Consider the following 24,431-nt stretch of genomic DNA (forward strand, 5'->3'; position numbering starts at 1 on the left):
AGGTAGGAAAGCTGATCCTCTCATCAATGGTGGATGGACAGACAATTATCTATTGTCAACAGGAAAGAAAAGCATTGAGCCTTTACAGAAAAAATGCAAATGTTTGACGAAGTAGACACGAAACGACCGACTATTGTGGCGAATCGTGAGTTTCCGAATATCCGTTAGCTACTCTATTCATTTCAGCAACAAAAGATCCTGGCACATATCTTTTGTAAGCACTACCGTGCTTGTTTCCAACAGAGTTATTATTAAGAACCATATCTATAGCGCGGCCGGCACATTAGTGGAGCGGCCAAAATTACTGCGGCCTTACGTAACTGGGCCACCGCCGCACCGGCTCAGGCGGCCCCAAGGACCAAGTCACGGCTAATCCGATTACACCTTCAGGTGGAGGCTCAGCAAAGAGGTTATCAGTCTCGCAGGTTGGCTGATGATGATGCGATAAGCCCGGCTGGCCGGCGAGCGCGGCGGCCAATGGCGGCGCGCGACGCTGACACACCTCCGAGCTTTAAAATTGGAACGGAGTGCGCGCGCAACCAGTCTGTCGGCGGTATCGAGCGCGCCGTGTCAGTTGTCACTTGTCACCCGTCACCGGCGGACGTCGCGAGAGCGCCGGCCGTGAGTGCTTCAGTCAGTGAATCAGTGGTGTTACCGGACCAGCATGGCTCTGCTGCGGAGACTCGCGGGCGCCTCGCCGCGCCACGTGCGCGCGCTGGCCTCCGCGCCGCCGCCCGCGCGCGACGAGCTGGACCTGTCCTTCAGCAGCCCCAAGGAGGCCTTCAAGAGCAAGAAGACGAGCGAGCTGGTGCGCGCCTACCTCGTGTACCAGATCTGCTCGTTCGACTGGGTGGTGGAGAACAACGACATGGTGAGCGCGGTGATCGATCTCAGCTGACCGCTTACGTAAGCGCAGGAACTAGTGGCGAGACATAATGCGATGTTCGCGAGGGGCTCCCCGCGGCCGCTGCCTCGCGGAGACGGCGCTGGCGTGAATGGCTGCTCATATTCCGGTCGTGAATGAGCAACTGTTTCTGCGAGTTTTTTCTGAAGGCGCTGCTCTGCCACGCGTTTTTTGCGGCGAGGTTAACGGCACAAGCAGACGTGGGGCACGAACGGTGCATCGCATGGCTGGTCTCGATGGGGATAGACGATAAACTTAATAATTACGCATATAAAGGGAACATGAATGGGAATAGATTTTCGACGGAAGGGGAGGGCGCATGCGTGAATTATCGGGAAAGCCGTGTAATACGTAACGTGTACTTACCCCACTTTTATCGATAATGTTTAAATAGTAGCTCATGAATATTTCGCTCACCGTCTGCAATGCAACCGCGGCGATAAAAGCATAATAAAAATGCCAACAATCAATTTACCTGCTTACATTATTTTAAATTAGGTAGTTTCTTCAATAGGTTTATTGTATTTCTAGATGTTACTCTTATTTATTTATACTTAAACCCTATTATTATTTGTGAAGTCAATTAATGTAGATTTCTAGATAGTTAGCAAATTCTAAACTACCCTACAATTTCTTAATAAGTAAGTAGGTAAATAGGTAGGTAGGTAAAGTTGGTAAAGTTACCTTGGTAAAGTTGGTAAACTTCCTTATAGATAACATTTCAATCTTAAACATCATAAGCTCAAATATCTGAATTAATACTTTAGCCAGCACAGTGTTTAATTGATGAATTTGATACTAACTTGGAACTAAATAGAGATTAGAGAACATCAAATTGAAGATAGGTGACAATGGTAAAGAGAGTCTTTACAAACCTGCAAAATATACCTACCTTTACTTAAGTTGTCTGCAAGCTTTTTTCCTAAATTAAATTGAGCGAAATCAGCCCCGTTCCCTTCTCCTCCCCTCCCCATTGCCTTCCCTTTCTACGATCACCCTTCCACTTTATCATATTAGTTTAGATGTAGTTATGTAGGTACATTTGCCAGTCTTTATTTATTTATTTTATCAAGTACCTACCTCTTTATTGCACAAATATTATAAAATAAAAGTACAAAGGGCGGACTTAATGCTAAAAGCATTATCTGCCAATCAACCCTCAGAAGGTTGGCTTTACAGAATAAAATCACATTGTTGAAAGCACGGTTTACGCTACGGTATAAATTTGTAAAGCAATAAATTCACAGCTTCATCAACCTTATCAAGCTCATGCAGTAATCCTAAGCAGGGCCATTAACCTTTCTTTAGGCTTCCCCGTAGTGATAACAATTCGAATTAAAATGATAACCGTTATCATTATTATTACCTACCAATTATCATTTAAATCCTTATTACCACGTGTGTAGATAACAGATAGTCTTCAAAGAGATGAACATTATCGTGAATCATAAAAAATATAGTCATAATTAAAAGTGGATCATCTGAAATCTCTTTGATGTCTAGACATGCAACAAATTTTACTGCAGCACCTATTTTAAGCTTTCTTATTGTGTCAAAACCTTGACCTTTTAAATTTACACGTGCTGGACTATAAATAACAGAGCATTCTATAAAACTCTATCTATTTACATAATTTTATTTTTATAGTCTAGTTTTAATTCTTTGATAGATTCATTATCATCGTCTTTCTATTCGACTATCTTTCTATTCTAGTCGCTGTGTGGTAAATAACTGGACAAAAGACCAAAATTATGGTAAACTGAGTTTTTATTATCACAAAATGTGTACCTAAGTATAGATATTTATAATTATGTAAGTAGGTAGGTACTTAGTACCTACAGTATGTATAACTACTTTCAAGATGTTCTCTAATCTTAAAAGATTTATGACGATTAGCAAGAATGTAATGTTAAATCTGAATCCAGACCAATTATCTTATATTTTGGAGATAAGAGCCATTGTCTTTGGTATCGTAAACCTTACGATTTTACTACACAAGATAAGTAAGATAAGACATGCATAGGCCTCATAAACTATCACTGCCAGGTGTGTGTCATAGTCATAGTATTATCTAATGATAATACTTTTAGAAAATATGCAAAAGACAAAATATGCACAAACTGTATCAGACTCTATCATATCAGATGCAAATAGAAAAAAAATACAACAGTTTCAGCCATGTTAGTGTAAAAAATATCAAGGGCAAAATAGATTGATGAGCATGTATTTTTCATCTTATGTAAACATAAAAGTCTTCGATATCAATCAATTATTTGCTGACATCATCCATTTGTATGGAACAATCAACAATTACATTATGTTTTGATATAGCTCGAGAGTTTTACTCGAGAACGTAGAACAAAGTCTTAGTAACTTATAAGATAGAAGATAACTTAGAAGAATCTATACTTACTTTGTAAAATATATCATGAGTCCTATGAAGCTTGATTAAGAGATCCTTATGCCAGTTGGTTATCCCTTGAAAACGAACAAATAATGACAAATAAAAATCTACTTACTTCACCAGCATTAGCCAACAGAAATAAAATTGTAGCTCTTTCAGTTATTGAGTAGGCTGAAGCACATACGTACGGTCCTGTCTAATAAATTTCAGGTTTTTTAAGTATGTAACTAAATAAATAAGTCCAGCAGCAAATTCCACGTTGCTATCTACATCGTGTAAGCATAGCAATAGCAGCAAATTTCTACACTCGTGACGAGCCTGTTACTACGCTTCTACTAACTGGCATTTAGTTATCGCATAGTAATTTCTTTAGCACTCAGATCTGCAGGTTATATTCCTCCAAATTTTATTCATCATCTAGTTTGAACCGCTTTCAACCAGTTTATTCACTGGTATTTTCCTAAATTTGCACTCCTGTCGCGATGGAGAATAACATTTGCATAAATTTCTGACCTTTGTTGGATAATCAGAATAAGCTTAGGTCAAAAAACTCTCATGGATTAGACTATAGTGATTTTGATTGTCATCAAATAGGTTTCATAATCATAATATGGCCAGTCATTCTGAATAAGGCCTCCTATAAAAATTGCGTTATCATCAGTGTATCATCACTGTAAGTAAGTATTTTTATAACAGAACAAGTAACATATCGCAGACATGGCACAGCCAAATTACTCAGAATTGATGGAATACCCTTAGCCCAGCCGCTGTCAGTCATTGACCCCCACAAAACGTGCCGAATAAAAAAACTGGTTTCACTCAAAACTGGGAAGACCTGTCCATCAAAAGTCCCAATTTGAATTTTTGCAATCCACTGCTACAGTCCTCGGTAACAGATGCGGTTTTTGAACGGCAGGCTTGCGAATTCTTGGCCCCTCAAGTCTTTGTAAGTTCCTCGTGGCTCTCTTATATTGAGGGGTGTGACTGTTTCCTGTAAGGAACTAAGTCATAATCTGAATTGCTCCAATAAAACGGATAGTTTTTTTTACCAGTCAACGGTATAGAACAAGAATCAATTCAAAAGATAAACGATAATTTTCAAAAAGAGGGGAATTCTTCTGAAATAATTAGCACCTGCTGAATCGATAAAGTAAAAATTGTAATGTATTAATGTATTGATGTAGGTAGATGTTTCAGCCCTTGATTAAGTAGTTCTAATATCGAGATTTGTGAATTTAGACAGTTCTATACAGTACTTCGTATCTCTCATCTCAAGCCTCGCTATTTCCAGTCTTCCTCTCCATCAAATCGATCATGTCCGCTAAGAATGCGAAGCGCGATAAAGGCAAGATTAAAGACAAGATCTGCTTATCAACAACGAGAATGTGTTAGACTTGGATTAACAATATAATACGAACTAGATGGTACCTATGTCACATACAAAAAGAAATAAACTAGGTAACTATCCGCATTTTGTTCACTTTCAAACCGTTTTCTGTTCAACCTAATGACATTACATTATACCAATGAATAAAGTCACAACTCTTCTAAATTTAAATTCAAATGGTTTAATCGACGTAAAATTTTACAATTATTTGTCGATAGTCATCCACCACCATTTCACAAAGGCCCCGTCATTGAGAAGGAAAGAAATGGCGAAAGAAACTCCTCGAGCATCTTTTCAACTTTTTCCTTATATATCTATTACAATTTTTACTTATATCTAGTACCTACAATTTTACTTAAGTACCTATATCCATTTCATTTTTTCAATAGCCTTACCGTAATCATTCAAAATAAGAGCACAGTGGTAGAAGAGGACTTTAATTTATCGAGACGTTTCTTATGCACTGACACTCCATCTTGTTCGTGTATTATTAATCTAAGATTACAGGCAAGATCTGCTTATCAACAGCGAGAATGTGTAGAAGTAAAACTTTTCCTTTCATACGACATCCGCGTGACGCGGCGGCCGGCGCGAGACGACGACCTTGGGGCGTATAAATATGTGTTCACAACTTCACAGCGGTCACCGTGGGTCGCTGACGTGGAACTATTGTGCACACTGGCTGCGTCTTCACTGTGTTAGGGACCTAGAAGGCTTTTATTATTATCAAGGGTTTCAAGATTCTTGTCACGAAGATTATCGAGGATTTTTTAAACGGATGATATTAGTGCAATTGTTGCCTCCTGATCTTCTTTTTCAAGGGTTTTAAGATTCCTGTCGTGGGATTTCTCCTTCGCCTTTTCGGCTGCAATTAGTACTATGAAGGGCTTTAGCCACTGTTTAAGATTCGTAAGGACTTCTGTTCTTTAGATATTTACCTACTCGTGTAGGGTTTCGTTTCTCCGTTTACCTATGCTTAAATTACCTATAGTGTTTCGAGATTTGTTTGTACAGAAACGCAAAGAGAGAATGCGCATTTTTAATAGCTTCTTCAGATTCGTCTGATTCCGAATGCTTGTTTTCTTGTTTAGGCCTTACCTATGGTGCACAGTAAAGATAGGCCCATACAGGCCCTATACCTATATAAGTAGGTACAGGTACTACCTACCCACTGCCACCTGTCTAGTAATATAAATAGACTGATAGTAAACAAATTGTCTGCAGCCAAGCATTAATTGGAGCAAGTATATGCTGGGTCGATGTCTCATGTACTATTTTTGCATGTTGATAATGTCGTTTAGCTTGTGATTGCCGGTTTATGTTCTCTCTAGCACTACGTTGAGCCAAATTGCTTGGTTGCTATAGCTTCTTTCCGGCACATTTGACTTCCTTATTGTTTATGTGCATTCGGATATACTAGTGCCGATTTATTCAGAGTCGTTTAAGTAGTTCTACTCTACACATAGAAGGACTTCGATGGTTTACATTGTATATTTTCTTCCAATATAAATAAAGTTTGACGGACTTATTGGTTGATGATTTGACGCATTCCTGGATCATTTTCATGCTTCGTTACGGTCTTCACAAAAACATTACTTGCTTCATTTACTACAATGAAAAGGAAGACAAATTCAAAGTTGCCTCTATAATTGCCACTATCTGTCTCGCTACAGCCATAGAAAATTGCTCACGTGCTCACATTGGCCATGAAAGAAACAATAAATTCTTATGTAATTTCACAGATTTGAACAACTACATACATACACAATGTACTTGTACATATACCTAATGGTTTGGCAAGCGAATGTGCAACTTGTTCTCATGGCAACTGGATTATTTTCCATTTCCAATGCTGACGCATTACGTTCGTACGGTGTAGACTGAAGACTGTAGATGCTTTGACTCGTTGGTATTACGTGGTTGAGTTTTGTTGAGCTGCATTATCTTAGTTTGAAAAACCATCCCCATCAGCCCCAATGTAGATCTATAGCATAGATCTTTAGCTCTATACAGTGGGGAAGCATCTGGCCAAAGTCTTCTATTGTTGGATATGGAGCAGCTCCGAAATCATGTGGATTTTACAATAATCTCCAGATTTGGCAGGTGGAATGAAGACTTTATTGTAGGAAGAAATACTTCATAATACATATACCTACATACTGAGAATTAGTTTCTTCCATGCTAATCAAATTCTTCGATCATAATTTTTCGTTTCATGACTTTCATGAATGGGATTTGCTTATGTTTATTTTAACACGATTTTGTTTATGATTTCTTTGTAATCTACAGTTTAGTTAGTAAACATTCGACGGTGATGCATGCCAAAGATACAGAGATTAATAATTATGAATCAATAACATATAGGTGTAGGTACTAAGGGGGTTCCGCTCATCTCGCATAATCTTTATTGACCAAAACTCATTTCGCATAACTCGTATGGTCTAAACTTTTTTGGCCGAACCATCATTTTGCCAAGACTTATGTGGCATAAGGCTCGTTTCGTCTAAAACTCTTTAGGCACAATCTTTAAACACCTAAGTTTCGTTTGCTCAAATTTATGTTCGTCTATACCTATGTATAATCTTGTTTCTCCTAATGTTATCTTAATAAATAATATATTAAGTATGTAGTAAATGTACAAATTGTGGTATTTTTCTCCTAACGAAAATCACGATATTGTATGATCAAAAAATCGAAAGTTAACGACCAATATAATTATTACAAACCCCATGAGATCGAAACCTAAAAATAGGTGCGACGACGAGCAAAGCGAGGAGGAGCGTGTTAGGTGCACATGTTCATCAAAACCAAAGCGGAGCGCAGCGAAGCGGAGCGGAGCGTTTTCCAAACAGCGGAAACAATACAAGGCACCAGTTTGCGCTATGTAGGGAGACGCTCCGTCAAAGTTAAAGCCAAACTAATATTATTACTTTGTATAAACCTATGCCATAGCATTATTAGGCTATTTAAGATTTGGCCATACCATTATTAGGCTAAACAATGTTATGCGAAATAACTTTTTACTAAACGAGATTTATGCCATACGATTTTCGGCGTAACGAGACTTTGACCAAACGTTACTATGCAATACGAGATTAGGCAAATAAATCTTATGCCAAAAAAGGTAGAACCTTTTTAAAATAATGTAATTATTAAATAAAAAATTGCAGACGGCGGCGGCGTCATTATACTAGATATAAAGACTTTTTCGCTTAGGAGTAATTTGGTGCAATTTATACTGGATGGAACTTTTTCATTGCTCGTGAAGGTATTTATAACTTATTAACACGACGACGTCCTTACACAAGGTGCATCATTATTTCTACGGAACAATACATGCATTGATCGTAGAGAAATGGCCTCAGGTCTGGCTCACTTCAAGGGACTAACTGACAGCTACATAGGAGAGGAAGGTTTACTTTGGATATTCATAAATATCTATATCTGTCTAGGCGAGCCAACTATAGCAAATGAAATCCGACTCATTATCAAAGCAGGCTCATTATCATTAGATTCCGCCAATGGAGCTGCTGTTTACTATATCTACATACACAGACATACTGTGTTTACCATCGAGTATCCAGTCTTGAAACCGTCAAATAACTTAACAAATATGGAAAAATATGAATAGTCAGAGGGTTCTTTTTATCCTCGCGGCGATCTGGCGATAGAGAGATTATACAACTAAGTGGCCTGTAAGCTGATGATCGCTAAGAAAGATCTCTTCTACATAAATACAGTCGCGTATTAGCTGAAGCAGAAAATATCGATGCAATAGGAAACTCAAACCCTCCCAAAACTCCAGTTCAAAAAATACATTTACCTACTTCCCCACGCATTTTACGATGACAATGAAAAACGATGTTGGCAATCTGGCATGGCCTGCTGTATGTCTTCACAGTTTGGAGGGATTTTTGGTGGCCTATTCAATACTCATTGTATCCAGTAGACGGATCGCTGTTTGTGATTTCCTCTCGAGAACTCTTCTACTCCAACGGTTATCAGTCCCTTGGCAGATGTGACTGACGCACTGGCACTTCCACTTGCAATAATTTTATTGGCTATGCCAGTAACCTTAGTCCCTTGACTTTATTTTCCGAAACCCTGAGCATAGCTCTTTTAATACAATACGCTCAGTAACGTTGTCATCTGCATATGTTATCTGTCAAAAGTTTCAAAACGTAAACGTTACACGTGGTCTCGGGTTTCATAGTTTTTAACAAACTATGAAACTCTAGACCACAAACAGGCAAACGCAGCGTGGGACGCCCTCCTGCCCGCTGGACTGACGACCTTAGGTGGGTAGTCGGTAGTGGTTGGATGAGGAAGGCCGAGGACCCAGTGTTGTAGCGCTCCTTGAGAAGCCTATGTCCAACAGTGCATGATTATTGGCTGATGATGAAACGCGTACTGATGATGATTATTGGCAGTACTAAAAGTGTTGTTTCCGTTGCAGCTGATGAAGCGTGCGCGCCAGGTGCTGGGCAAGCGGCTGTTCGAGATGATGATGAAGGCCACCTTCTACGGGCAGTTCGTCGCCGGAGAGGACCAGAACAAGATCCGCCCCACGCTCGACAGGTGACCACTGTGTTTATAATAAATAATAATAAGGCGGCAGGCCTGATGCCGGGGAGAACCCTTGTTTCTTATATCCGGCTTGTCTGTATTGACTGTCCTGAGTGAGTACTGACGATTAACAGGATCTCCCACCACTTGCATGCCTTCATTGGCTGGCTTGAGTAGTGTACCGCTAGAGCAGAAATGCTCGAAAAAGGATGCATTACCCAGTAAGGTGCAACTTACAGTAGGGATCTTGACCAATAACGCGATTGTCCTGAGAGCAGTGTGAAGAATTTAAAATATAGTAGTACCTAATTCTGCTTAATTAGTGAAGTATGTTTTCGCTATTCCCGATTTGGCACAGGCTAACATAAAAAATTATACCATAAAATCATCTAGCTGCCTCTAGTCTGGCAAATATAATTTCTGTTAGCAAATGAGATTACGTACTGAAACTCGATGCTAGGACGGTTTGACCTAGTTTGGAGGATGCCGTTAGTGGGAGCCCAAAAACCCGCCTGTCTCGTCGTGACGTCACATTTAATAAGTTACCCACTAATAATACAAAAGTCAATAAACTTACAGACTTTACCACCAACTAAGACCTATTCAGGAAGACCTGTACGGTCAGCTTTATAAGTAGCTACCTATACACTGAATTAAACTTTGTCTAACTAACAACTCAACTAACTCAATTTTTGAATGACGGTTGTGAATCGGCCAAGTAACAAAATGTGTAATTGCTACATGATACTGACCGTACCACCATCTGTTGTATCAGGTTTCTGACTTACGTTGTAGCAGTGAAATTCTGGCTGGTCATGACCATGATTTTACATACGCATTCCTTACGAGTGCTAAACAAATGCCGACATCAAAAGGATGTTGACGAAAACAAGTCTTGCTACTCTATCTACCTATCTAGAGTACCTAGACACGCAAGCCGGCCGGTGCCTAAATTGATAATCACTTTAAAAACCGGGCAAGGTCAGCGATGCTTCCTTCTAAAATGCTTCTAAACTACTGATGTAACAGACTGGCTCGTTGCATTACATTTTAAATAATGGCAAGCAGGTTTTATGCAATAGCAGATGTTCTGACCTTTACCTTTTTGGCGGTCAGGGTCAATGTTATATTTGAAAGAGCCAGTTGCCTATACATATGTAGTTGTAGATACTTACTACCTAGTATATTTGTATAGCTCGAATCAGCCCGATTAGATTACAATAGTTTTATTTTTGCAACAATAATAAAAACTAACATAACTTTTGTTAACTATGGTAAGAACCATTTTGTATAACACCCAAGTACTTCGTTATTGTATTTAAGTTGAGCTAGCATATTATTCAGCTATAAATTGATATCGTATCGTAGCGTGTTTGTCGCAATTTTACGCTTACACCGCTGAAAATTTTCACGACCAAACGCATGCGCAGCTCTTGAAGAATTCAGGCGAATCCAGCCTACGAAATACAAAGTTTCGGCTTCTGATGCGCTAACCACGACTCAATATCGTTGTATTAAACATAGCGATTGCACGACAGCTCTCGTTCCTTTGTTTTTTCAAGATAGAGTGACCCTTCTGTATGAGAGGAGGGGAAAAGGGGGATCACTGGATACTATGATGATTGAACATTATGATTCACGGCTGCGGACGTATCGCACAGTTGTAAACAAATTCGTTGGAGTTCATTAAACAGTGTGATTTGAGTTGAGGCATTCGGCAAGTCACGGCTACGTCAGAAGGTCAAGGGTTTTAGATCATGGCTAAACTAATTTCAGGCGTTTAGAATCCAGGCTTTCCACTCGAGTTTACAGGTTACAAATTTAGGCTCTCTGCCAAGATGATCGATGATGATGATGAGATCCCCTAAAAGGGTCAGTATCAGCCAAAGGAAAAAATCTAATTACTGCCATTTAAGTTACCATTACCATTTTAATCAATATTATACATTCACGAGCAATGAAAAAGTTTCAGTCACAACGGAAAAGGCTAGCTCTTAATGACGCCGTCTGCAATATGCTTAGACAAGTAAACCACATGGTGAACCTATCTCTAACCACCACAATAGCACCTAACAAATTATTAAGAGCAAAACTAAAGGCTTGTACGTTTGTCCGCAGACTGCGGTCGTTCGGAGTGAAGTCCATCCTCGACTACTCCGTGGAGGAGGACCTGTCTCAGGAGGAGGCCGAGAAACGCGAAGTCAGGTGAGAAACATATATAGCATATCCTACAAAGTAAAGAGGTTAAGTAAGCCCCAGTTTCACCATACTCAGTTAGATCATAACAAGGGATTGGTTATTGACTCTTGACACATCTGTCAAGAATATAATATGGAGGTGAAGTGTAATTGATGAATGACATTACAATGTAACAGGGGTGTTAATGATCTAACAGACTATGGAAACTAGGCATTTTCCTCCGAATTCATAGAACGAACTGTCATTTTACAAGAGGCTTGCAAGCGTCATCATGATACGTTTAAGTATTTTATTTTACTTTCTATTTAACACACAAAGAGTCGAGTATCATGATGATGATGCTTGCAAGCCACTTGTTAAACTGATATTTCGGTTCTATGAATTCGGTGGGTAATTTGTATAGTTCTGTCTTGTACAGGAGGTTTATCGCGAACTTATTGGATGAACTAACGAACGAAGTGATCTCAAAGGAGTGAAGTTCATCTAAATCACTTCGTTCGTTCTTTCGTTTTGTAAAAAATTGTTCACGATACAGCTGCACATTTTGTAAAACAAATATTTGTGATTTTGTTTTTTTTATAATTTTAATATCGTTTTTATACTTAAAGTATACATGTTAATAATTATGTAGCGATAAAGGTAATTGAGGCTGTTTTGCAACGTTCTTGGACACTGCTGGACAGTTTCTGAAAGTATGTTGTCAAACGCATATACTTGTTCGAAAATAGTAGTAACTAGATAGGCACCTAGCAAGACCATCAAAATAAATATTAAACTGTAATTTCAATTAAAAAACATATCAGTTACATTTCGCCATTGATAGTTTAAAGTTTATTATATTGTTATTGATCGTAACGTACGTATGAAGGAACATTTGTGTAAATATAATCCACTTTACATCTAGTAACTAGGAGAGGCCCACTTGCAGTTGTATCAACAAATTCAAATTTAACCTGGGTAAGGTCAATATGGGTCAATGTTATAGTTATAATGTACAATACATATTTTTTGGCAAAGAGCTGCAAGTGCGACTTACAACATTTTATTCACGTTACACTAGTTAGATACACACTTTACTACCACAAAAAACTTTAAACACTGTTTAACAAGTTTTTAAAACGAAATTTGACAGATTTCGTAGGCGTTTGACAGCGCTAAACATCTGTTAAATACTGTCTAAGGTTTTTGTGGTAAGGCCCACATAATTTAAAAAAAAATTTTTTTTTCTTTGCTACGTATAGGTATTTATTAAATTATGTAAACATTCATTTTTTATATTGTCTCCCCAATTTTCCAGGGGCAGCATAACGAGCTACCGTTTAACTGATTTGCTAAAGAATGCACCGAGAACATTGCAAGACATTGCGATTACCGGGTTTTTAATTTATTTTTTATTGTTTTTGCCGTTTTCTTAGGGCGATTTGCATTTATTGTTGTGACGATCGCGATCTGACGATTTTATTTTTCCATAACTGTCAAGGCCCCATTGCACATTTACCAACGTAGATAAAAATCACAATATATCACGATCACAATAAACACAATGTATTTGGTGGCATCAGTCTTCGATAAAGTTGCCATGCAACCGGGTCTGATATTTTTTGTGTAAGTACTAATTGTGATTGAGATGATTGAGTCACAGTTAACTGATTCTTCTAAAAACGATGATGGTGCAAATTGCCCTAGGTTGGTAGTTTTTTGAAGCTAATTTGTAGGTACTGCTAGATGAGTATTTTGTTGCTAATGTTGTTATAGTGTACTTACCTAAATATATTAGTTTGGTCTAAATAATTCACTACCGTAACTAGACACATATTTTATTTCTTGAGATGACCACAAAACGACTCTCATATTAAAATAGATTTAACATAGTTATAACTTAAAACTTAATAGTGTAAAATAATTCAATAGCTTAATCTAATTAAACACTATTGCTGGTTTTCTCAATGGTATCAGTACTGTGCGATTTTATGACCCACATTTTCATTTAGTTCGGCTCACGTGGGTATTACACCGCACCACACATGTTAGCCGGTCGGTAGCATTGAAACTGATACTCACTGGAGCGACAAGATCATTGTCAACTATTACATTATACGGCTTCTGGGAGAAATTAGATGTACACAGAGAGTTGAAAATGGTAAGCCGTATGGGGGTCATCCTGTTTTAGCTACTTTAAATAAGTATTTCTTACATAACTTACTCTTGAGTTCTTGATATCCTACAATGATCACTTACTTTTCTTGAGCGTACACGTTGGGTTGGGTGGCTAATTAGGTACGATGTGAACAGGAGAGCCAGCATACATCTACGTCAAGAATCTGACAATTTTAATTTACGGTCACGATATCGGATCATCAACCTTTGATTTGGCAATCCTAGCATGTAGCTAGATGTTTGCCAACATTTTATCTAGATTCTGCCTGTGTTAGGATCCGTGGGTGGACACGGTACTAGATTCTATCGTATAGGTATATTACTATATTTTAAACTACGGCTTTTAAGATTTCAGAAACAGCTTTTAAATTGTTAGGTAGTATTTATTAGGAGCTGAAATCCGTTCTTTGTCATGAAAGGGTTTATGGTCTTTAAGGTTATTTGGTATGACTAAATGTGATGATGTGGTTAAATTAAAAGAATTTCATATTTGTAGTTACTGGTCTGGTATAAACTACTTGCAGGATGCTTAACATTTGCAACATAGAAAGTTAGATGCAGAGTATAGCTGTAGCCAAAAATACGCTTCGACCATGTGACCTAAATCTGTCGTCTATGGCAAATTTATGCGTTCATTGTAATATAGCTTCTATTTCCTGATAATTAGGTTCAATGAACTGAACACAATTATGTTGGTCTTTCTAAAACATGGGCTCAGTGTAAATTAGTCTTTATTCTTAAGGATTTAGGTTGCAAGCGGGGCTATACAATTTTGTAACTGTTTTTAATTGAGTACTAATAATTACTAGAAGTAATTTCTAGATTAGTGTATAGGATCACGAATCTAGGTCAACTTTTATTGTACCGGTACCATGCCTAAGCTAAGAACTGTACGAGTTAGTTTTGTTTGCGTAACAAAAGGTCGGACAGGCTGTAAAGTTCTCTCGCTAACATTAGAACTCATTACCGTCTACACCGAACATTTAAACATCAATGTAGTGCTATTACAAATTTTAATTTACGAAACAAAACCAACCAAATAGATACTTACTCATTTATTGTCAGTTATCACAGAACACTGTAACAACGCCATCTATCGACGCGCGCCAGAAACTGCCACGTCCGCCATCTTATCACCTTTCCAAGATGGCCGCCGTTTTAATTAATTTTTTTACGTCCCCAGCGCGTCGGTGTCGCAATCGCCGGATGCTGAGAAGGGTCTGGAGCTGGAGGAGGGTTCCCTGAAGCAGTACCACGTGGAGCAGCGGTTTGCCGACCGTCGGTACAAGGTGTACGCCGCCAGGACATACTTCTACCTGAACGAGGCCGCTTGCGAGAGGAATATGGAGGCCTTCTTGAGGAGCATTGAGGCTGTTGCTGGTAAGGGACTTTGGTATTGATTGTTGAAGGAAGAATAAAGAAACAAAAGTAAATGAGGTTAAAATACCTATTTACTTGAATTTTGGCACTAGGAAGAACTAAATCAAGTAGTTTGGTCAGGTTTGCGCCGACATCCCGCGTTATAAGATAAAACACATTAGTAAGTAGGTATGTAGCAAGGTTTCAGGTCGCTCAGTAATAAATCTGCAAGCATTGTTGGTCTAATTGTTTCTACTCAAAATAAAGGCACCGCAGAAGACTTATGTACCTAGTATCTAGTAGTACCTACTCCATTGTACCTTGTACTGGGTCAGGTAATAACTAGGTAACCACATTTTGCACGTATGTTTGAAAAACCTCAAGTGATAATGAGTGATTGTCTTGTCTTCTGACAACAGGCTATTTTTAACGGCTCGAGCGATATTCGCTGTTGACATTCCGCCATCTTGGCGTGTCACTCGAAAAATATTTCAAACATCAGACAACGCAATGCCATTATGATTCAGTGGCCCATTATACGCTTGTACGTCAGTAAATGGCCAGATAATTTCAGCCCATTGACAGACGTGTAGGTTGGTAATTATTAGGTTTTTCAAGCGTACCTACCCAGTAGTTACTTACCTAGGTATTATGTACCTATGCTTTTTTGTTGAGACTGTGAGGGACAAAATGTCAGGCAGGTCACATTAAGTCACATGGTAGTTACTAGTTAGGTATGTTGATGCAAAGGTCACTCGAGGTAATGTGATGTGACATAGCTTTCTTTGTCACACGACTTAGGTAATAGGTCCATTGATGAAACGTACTAATGATTACGAACAAACGAACGAAGTGATTGTCAACTTCAAATTTTTATGATAAAGTTGAGATTGATCACTTCTTTCGTTCGTTCTTCATAATGAGTTCGCGATACACCTGCTTATAATGAGTAGGGATGAGAGAGTGTCCCATTCATGATCAATTCATCACACTACAGGTCTTTTAAGCTATACCTAGGTATGTAATAAAATATTGTGTTAATCTCGATAATAAAAGATAACTATAACATAACTGCCTCTGTGGTCTAGTGGTAGAAGCTTCGCTTCATGGCCCAGAGGTCCCGGGTTCGATTCCCGGGTGGAACCATCAATTTGTGTTTCTAAATTGTGGTTCTAAGTTTGGTTAGGACATAGAAGGCTGATCACCTGATGTCCGAAACAGTGAAACGATCCATGCTGTCGGATGGGCATGTAAAGCAGTCGGTCCTGCGCCTAGCTCTCTCCAGTCGTGTCGGTCAATCCGTCCCATTGGGCTATGAGAGTGATGGAACAGGGAGTGCTCCTGTGTACTGCGCACACACTTGGGCACTATAATCTACTCCTGCGTAGATGGCTGATCTCAAATGAGATTGGCCGCCGTAGTCGAAATTCGGCTAGGAGGACATTATTAATAAAAGATACTTAGATTATTCTATTTCTCTGCAGATTTTGAAGAATTTTGGACTGTTAAAAAAGATGCGAGCAGAACCGACAGTACCGTAATTTTCATAATTTGAAGTACCTATTTTCCTTATAGTTGGTACCTACAACTAACTTATTTAAATAATAATATTTAACAAAGTAGGTGCGTATGTAGTACTACCTACAAAAAAAGAGCATTTTTTGTCATAGTGTACAGTGCTCCAAAATTGATAATGCACATAGAAATCTTTGACAGATCGGTTGTTTTCGATTATGTGACACATGATATTGACTCCTATTTCTTTCGGACAAGGTGCAAAATGCAAGTGTTTTTTTTAAGGCTCTTACGATTTAATGATTCGGGTGTGAAGATCTGCATGTGCATTACAAATTTTGGACAAGTGTACCTACCTACTACTGTAGACTACAGTCTGTAGTGAGTAGTGTATCTATAATAATTACTTAGTTTATTTTTCTGTAAGTTAGATATTATCGAAGTAGGCAATTGTAAAAAGTATTTCGAATAATTAGATTAAGTACTTACTTAAGTAATTTAAGTGCAAGGATTAGTCAGTCAGTTGACTGTCCAGTGTGCTCCGGACGTCCTTTGCACCCCATATTACATACTTATAAGGTAAAGTTCCGACCCGACAAGGTGGCCTCCTCGTTATGTCCAAAACAGAAAACCAAACGTGGGTTTACCAATAATACACTAACTGCCAGTTTCAATAACTCTATCTACCGATGACTGGTACGAGTAGTTACTTTCATACTATTTTGACACATTAAAAGTTACAACCTGTCAAAATCGTCTGAAAGTAACTACCGGTCATCGGTAGTAATAAAGATAGAAATATTAACTCACATTACTTTTATTTATGGTATTCAATAGGATTAGTTTTTAATGAACCATGCGTAACTCATGCTCGCGAATCAAGTGCCGGAAACGTCAGAAAACACTCAGTCCATAGACAAGACATGTCATAGACAACTTTCTTCTATTCTGTGTTATTCCTCGAGATAAGAGTGCGGCCACAAAGCTGTTGTGAATAATTCCTTCTAACAGTAGATAGAGTTATTGAAACTGGCAGTAAATCATCATCGTGAAAGTTTATTCATATACTCACCACTATCTCATATAATTTCAGACACAACAAAGAGCACGGGTCTGATGGCCATCAAGCTGACCGCGCTGGGCCGGCCGCAGCTACTTGTAAGTTTACTTTTAATTACAAAATCACCTAAAAACATATTTTTACTCAAGTTTATTCTGTAGAATATTAAATTTAATAAAAACAAAAGAGTTGTATGGCGAGCTAATGGCTATAGCGTTCTGAACTTATAACTTTATACTCAGATCCATCCAATCAAGTACACCTAATCATTTTTAAGAAAATATTATAATGATAACTTCTTAATATGACCGGTGGATGGTTAAACAAATCGCAGCTAGATCTGCCAGCTGTGGCATAGGATCTGACAACAAAACATGTAATTTCACTGTTAAAGTTACCAAATACCACCGGAAGGTCTAGCACAGGGCGCATTGAAAACGTGACAAAAGTTCTCTGCCACGCTCGCACGTGAGTAAGCGCGATGCAAAACTTTTGTCACCTCTTAATTGCGCCCCGTGCTAGCCCGTCAGGTAGTTCATTTCACACTTTCATAAAGTAACTAATCATATAACCTCTCCACCCACCAGCTGCAACTGTCAGAAGTGATCATGCGCGCGCGCAGCTACATGCAGCAGATGGTGGGCGGCACCGGCAACGTGCTGACGCACCACAAGACCATCGAGGACTTACAGCGGTACTTCGGGGACCACAGCTCGAAGCCCGAGGTGCAGGCGTTCATGAAGCAGATAACGTCGGACAAGGAGGGGTGAGGCGGCTTTTTAATTTGGTCGGGTTGGCGCGAAAGGGTTGGCAACTTTTTTTTGGTAAAGCAAGAAGTTATGTATAAATTCTAAATAGGTGAAAGGCCATAGAGTATGAGAAATAGATGGAAACTTTTTGGTTGAAATCTGATAACGTTGCAGAGTTGGATATGGTAATTTGTTTGTGGATACCCAAGAAGGTTGCGAAAGAATTTGTGTTAGAATACTGTTTAGTGAACTAGTGCCCATCTCAGATTTAATTTCAGTACTTACACAAATGTATTTAAAAGATTAGACGACGACGGAAGTAGATATTTGTAAAAAAGACGACTTCACAGAATTCTATCCCACGCAATGTCAGTCAGTACTCAGTACGTACCTAACTAAAATAACTCATATCCGTCAACGCACACGCTACCGTTTTGTATAACATTGGAAACGAGATAGGTACCTACCCAGCATGTCTAGATTCATGAAAATGTTCTACGTAAAGTGGGTGTGACTGTGAGCTGCATTGATTTTTCTTTCAATTGCATAACTCAATACGTAACCCGTAGGCAAATTAGGTATAGAGCGCAGCCTTTGCCAACAAAGATGAAGAAAAACACAAAAGAAATCAAATGAATGTCATTGGCGGGATGTCAAATGAGTTCTTACTTCTTACCGAAATAACAATGTGATTCTGCCAGTATCCCGCGTTGTAAATTAACTCTTATGCCAATGCCGTAGAGCTAAAGTGACGATATTCGTGAAGCTTCAAACATAGGTTTGGCATGTTCAAATGTTCATGCTATTAATATTTGGCATACAGTAGAAGATTTGGTATGCTGTACTTGTAATTGTTTTCAGTTAACCGGTTCAATGGAGTTCTGGGATTATTATACGGGTATTTAATTTACCCAGGTAGGATTCCGTAGGTATGCTTACTGCTCTCTTATCATTCGTTCATGAATTCATCATGCTGTGATGGATTTTTTGATCTACCTACTTACATTTAACATGAATTGCACCACAGATATAACGTGGTATATTTTCAGATATATAAGTAAGTCTATATAATGTATTTTCAGTGTGCTGCACATATTCCCATGGGATCGGTCAGTCGCGACAACTTTTTTAATCGTAAGCGATCATATGCCAACTCGCTGTTCCTATGTATTTCGCTACTAGACATTTATATATTGTAACTATTGTGAGTCATATTTAGTTAACAAGCAGCCCCTATTTGTACTTTTGCTAGGTTCGCGAAAAAATCACCTTCATAAAACTTGACACTGTGTTTTATAGGACTTATTCTTGAGCTATAATTCATCTTCATGCAAATATGCTATGCTCTGATATCTTTTTTTACTGTAGGTTATCTAATTGGTGTACAATTAACAAAATGCAAACAAATATTATACAAAATGTTATTCGGAGCTCACATTCGTGTAATGTCCATTCTATAAAATTTTATGAATAAGGCTAAATATACCTATTTTTTTGGGTTTTGTGTTGATCAAACACAAAACCCATCAATCTATTCCTACCTTTACCAAACAAAATCCAACCAAAAACCTAACACCAACCCTCTCTCCCTTCCAGAATAGTCCACTTATTCCCGTGGTCCGGTATCCTGGACAAGGACATGGGTCTGTCCGACTCGTTCCGCGTGCCCGACCCGAAGACCGGCCAGATGCGGCGCCTCATCTCCCAGATCCTGCCGAAAGAGGAGGAGATGTTCCGGAACATGCTGCGAAGACTGAACCACATCATCAAGACGGCCAACGACGCGGACGTGCGCATCATGATCGACGCCGAACAGACGTACTTCCAGCCCGCTATCTCGAGGATCTGCATTGAGATGATGAGGAGGTATAATAAGGTGCGTTGGTGGTTCTTGACTTTCTTGTTTTCTATTCGTGCGGTATCATAAGAAAGATAGATAAGAATCCTGCTGATTTTCGTTTAGGAAACAGTACAATGCGCCAGTCAGGAATCAATGGTACAATAATCAAACAGTACAATGCTCTCTCTTATGGAACACCTCTCAAAAATTTCCTTTTAACCATTTACAGGACAAGTTCCTGGTGTTCAACACGTACCAGACGTACCTGAAGAACACGTACAACGAGATCCTGACGGACCTGGAGCAGGCGGAGCGGCAGAACTTCTACTGGGGCGCCAAGCTCGTGCGCGGCGCGTACATCGAACAGGTACGATATGGATAATTTGGCTGATTGAAAGGCCGTTACTGACATTATCATCAGATATATCATCAATAATAATCTTCTTTCTAGAAGCGTCATATACCTAACTCACATAAGATAAATTTCGGAAAATCATAACACTCTGCCCAAAATGTTCCTGCTCCAAACATGGCTTGAATTCAATGGCCATGATCATGATGACGATGTCATCGATAGACTTGCCGATAAAAGTGATAGAATGTTTTATGTGGTATGAAGGAAGCCGACAGCCTTAATTAGCACAGATACAGGTGGTACTTTTCATCCCGGAATTACCTACCGTCAGTAGCTTTATTCAGGTACAGTAGTTGATGTGTACTTGTGTAGCATTATATCTATATTTCTCTTTCACTTGCAGGTTCTCCATTCTTGGTAATTTGTTTTTAACATCTCGATTCCTGTTACAGGAGCGTGCGCGTGCCGCCGCCATGGGCTACGAGGACCCCACGTGCGAGAGCGTGGAGGCCACCACCGCCTCCTTCCACCGCTGCCTCAAGGAGATCCTCGGCAGGGTCAAGGTAACCTTGCAGATAATATGTGAAGCTATGGGACGTTGTATTGGATATTATATTGAAGTTGTAGAGTCAACACAAAGTCGATGTTACGTAGAATAAACAATAGGCTCGATACAAAATACTATCACAAATGATCATGCTTGGTAGCTATGCATGTTCATCAACGTATATTCTTATGTAATATTTATTACCTTGCTGCGGACATTGTGACTGTGGTAAAACTTACATATACCATAGCTAACCTCGGTGATAGCGGATACCACAGCATGCCATCTAAGACGGCCCGAAAACTTTTCGGATGATAATGGATTTAAAATACTTTATAAAACCTGATAACATCTAACCCCAAACCTCGATCCACAGATCCAAGACGGCCAAAACAGCCGCCTCGGCATCATGGTGGCGTCCCACAACGAGGACACGGTCCGCTACGCCATCCAGCTCATGAACGACCTGAACATCAAGCCGGAGGACAAGGTGGTGTGCTTCGGGCAGCTGTTCGGCATGTGCGACCACGTCACCTTCCCGCTCGGTGAGTTGAAGGGAATTTGATTCCGCGATGTAGATTTCAATATGCTGCTGTGTTGTAAATGATGGATGTCGTTTGTTGTTGTAAACAGTGATACGATGTCACTCGTACGGATTAGTGTGACGTGCCCTCTACCTACTCCGTAAATAAATAAACAAATAAAGAAATAAAGCGTGAAATGTTAAAGTACCACACGTGTAATCCTTCGATATCTGTCTAAGATGTTTGTCTAAGAATAGTCTTTAGTTGGGGTGGAGCCGTGTAATGAAGGTTACCATTCTTCTAATCGAATACTCCTATAGTTTAAGATACATTCTGACATCCTACTAATATAATAAATGAACACACACAAACTTTCGTTGTGTGTGTATATGTTTGTTACTTTTACACGTCAAAATGGCTGAACCGATTTTAATAAAATTTGGTATGGAGTTAGGTGAGACCCTGGATTAACACATAGGCTATTTTATCGCGGAATTCCCACGGTAAAACTTTTTAAGGCGAAGCGAAGATCGTGGGAACAGCTAGTTCGCTATAACTTATTAATCATTATACCCCTCTTGTTTCCAGGTCAAGCCGGCTACTCGGCGTACAAGTACGTCCCGTACGGGCCCGTGGAGGAGGTGCTGCCGTACCTGTCGCGGCGCGCCAACGAGAACCGCGGCTTCCTCGCCAAGATCAAGAAGGAGAAGAGCATGCTGCTCAAGGAGATCTTCCGTCGCGTGGCCACCGGCAACATGTTCTACAAACCCGTCGGACACTACAAACCCGTGTAAATATTGCAAACAAAAAAACAAATTAGAACTGTATTTTTACGTTGCCGAATGTAGTGTTGAATGGTGGCGTTGAGCGCTTTGCAGTGTCACACTGACAGGTGACAGCTGTCAGACGACGGTCGCCATGTTGTTGTGATAGCGAAAGTGACATCGAACGTGTGAATGCGACTTTTTGAGTTTTGTTGATGATTGTACAGTGATTCGCTGGATCTGTTATTTAGTATACATCTCTGGAATGTTTATAAGATATAGTTACAGTTTGTATGTTCGAATGTAGATTGCTTTTATTCATATCTCTTGTTACATCTGTAAGACAGTGTCTGCGTGCACAGTTGGTGGCTAGTCTATGAACTGCTGTCAACTGCTATATTCAGACCTACAAACGTAAGTGGCATTTGTATAGGATACAATAACCATAAGGTTATACTGGTAAATAATTAAAGATCTCTTAACAAAAGTATAAAGTCATCTAGGTATATCATCTTCGTTAATAACGATAAAATCTTAGTTCCTTTATTTGCCAGTAGCCTCATTTTATAAGACCGTTACAGTCAACTGTTTGTTTTGATTTCAGTAGGTACTGCTTTGTTAAGATATTGTATATTTTTGGGTTTTAATGAAATATCGAATTTAGTAAACCTAACAGAAAAGCTTGCAATAGATCTAGTTACAACAGGCATGCGAATTAATACTTACCTAACACTCGAAACGTCCATATACTTACCTAAATCGCCAGAAATATTTAAAGTATTAATCACATTATTTTGGATGACATGGTTGCAAAAATATATGAATAGATACGGTTTTTTTATTTTGTATATAATAAAGAAATCTGTGTGTCATATATTATTATCTAAACCTTATTATTATAAATTGGAGCTGTTATATTTTTTTTATAATATGCATTTTGTTTTTACTCTGGGACATTGTGAAATACCAACGTAATTTTAATTTATATTTGATGGCAGTATTATGTGTATTTTACATAATATTATAATTTAATTAAGAGTTAAGAAGTGACATCACTTTACTTAATATTAATTAAAAAGAGCTAATGGATGCATTTTACTGTTTTCCACATAAATGTTTTCTCGTAAGATAGAATCTGAGATTTAATAGTAAATTATTTATTTTATTTAATTTAATTTGTGTATAAACATCGTCCATTCGTACTGTAAAGATGTATAAACTGCACTCGGATAAGGTTGAAAATCTTAATGGCTTGATAAATTGTAGGGTTTCGTTTCTGCCAGTGCAAATCGACCATAATGTACTAACTAACAATAAGTATTAATAATTTGTAAAGGCTCTGTTATACAGAGAAGCACTGTTAACATTTGTGGTCAGTTCCTATTGGGTATTTTAGTTATAATGGTTATTAATTTATCCTGATTTAATACCTCAATTATCAAAGCTAAGTCTGAGTGTGTGGCGCTAAAACAAGTTTGTGATAGAGCGAGCATTTTCGTTCAATCATTCGTTCGTGATCGATGAACGAATATTATCGCTTGAGACGTCTTTCAGTCATTCGTTCGTGAAATAATATTCATCACGCCACGCGAATGAATAGTCAGCGATAGACAACTAAATATTAGTTAAATTATGTGATGTCCTTTGTTTTCGAATCATGTTATTTTTTGTCCTAATTTATCATTTTTAAGCAGTTTTTGTTCGCCGTCGCAGTTGTTTAATGGTGATGCTATTTTTTGAAATAATTTTCTGTAGACTAATAAAGACGCAAGTTCGTTTTACCTAAATTTTTCTTTTATTTTTTTCCTTTGTTTGCTTAACAACCAACCATTAAGTACCATCTACCAACCAAATAACCTATCTTCTAATTCTAATAATATATTAATAATTTCATGACAGCATATCAATAATTATTTACTTAGGGGAACCCGGGGTAAGACGGGGTCGCTAAGGGAAAATAAAAAAAACAACAGGTATTTATAACCACAATGTTATCAATTATTTATGGCTCATTAGGAACTTAATGACGAACACTTTGGCACAGCTTTTGCCAAAAAAGTAATCATTACAATTGACTTATTTTAAGAAATGTAAAAATTTG

General features: G+C 38.6%; 1 protein-coding gene across 1 annotated transcript; it reads left to right on the forward strand.

Moving 5' to 3' along the window:
* The first annotated feature begins 531 nt into the window (after positions 1 to 531).
* On the forward strand, positions 532 to 24,117 carry LOC105394397 (proline dehydrogenase 1, mitochondrial). Its single transcript, XM_011566289.3, has 11 exons — positions 532 to 871; positions 9,152 to 9,273; positions 11,380 to 11,466; positions 14,801 to 14,997; positions 17,585 to 17,649; positions 18,139 to 18,317; positions 19,897 to 20,176; positions 20,370 to 20,507; positions 20,948 to 21,058; positions 21,419 to 21,587; positions 22,155 to 24,117. The coding sequence occupies exons 1-11, from the start codon at positions 665 to 667 to the stop codon at positions 22,358 to 22,360; spliced, it is 1,761 nt and encodes a 586-aa protein (XP_011564591.2). The 5' UTR covers positions 532 to 664; the 3' UTR covers positions 22,361 to 24,117.
* The last annotated feature ends 314 nt before the right edge of the window (positions 24,118 to 24,431 follow it).

The sequence above is a fragment of the Plutella xylostella genome, chromosome 16 (assembly GCF_932276165.1).
Source record: "Plutella xylostella chromosome 16, ilPluXylo3.1, whole genome shotgun sequence".
NCBI lineage: Eukaryota > Metazoa > Arthropoda > Insecta > Lepidoptera > Plutellidae > Plutella > Plutella xylostella.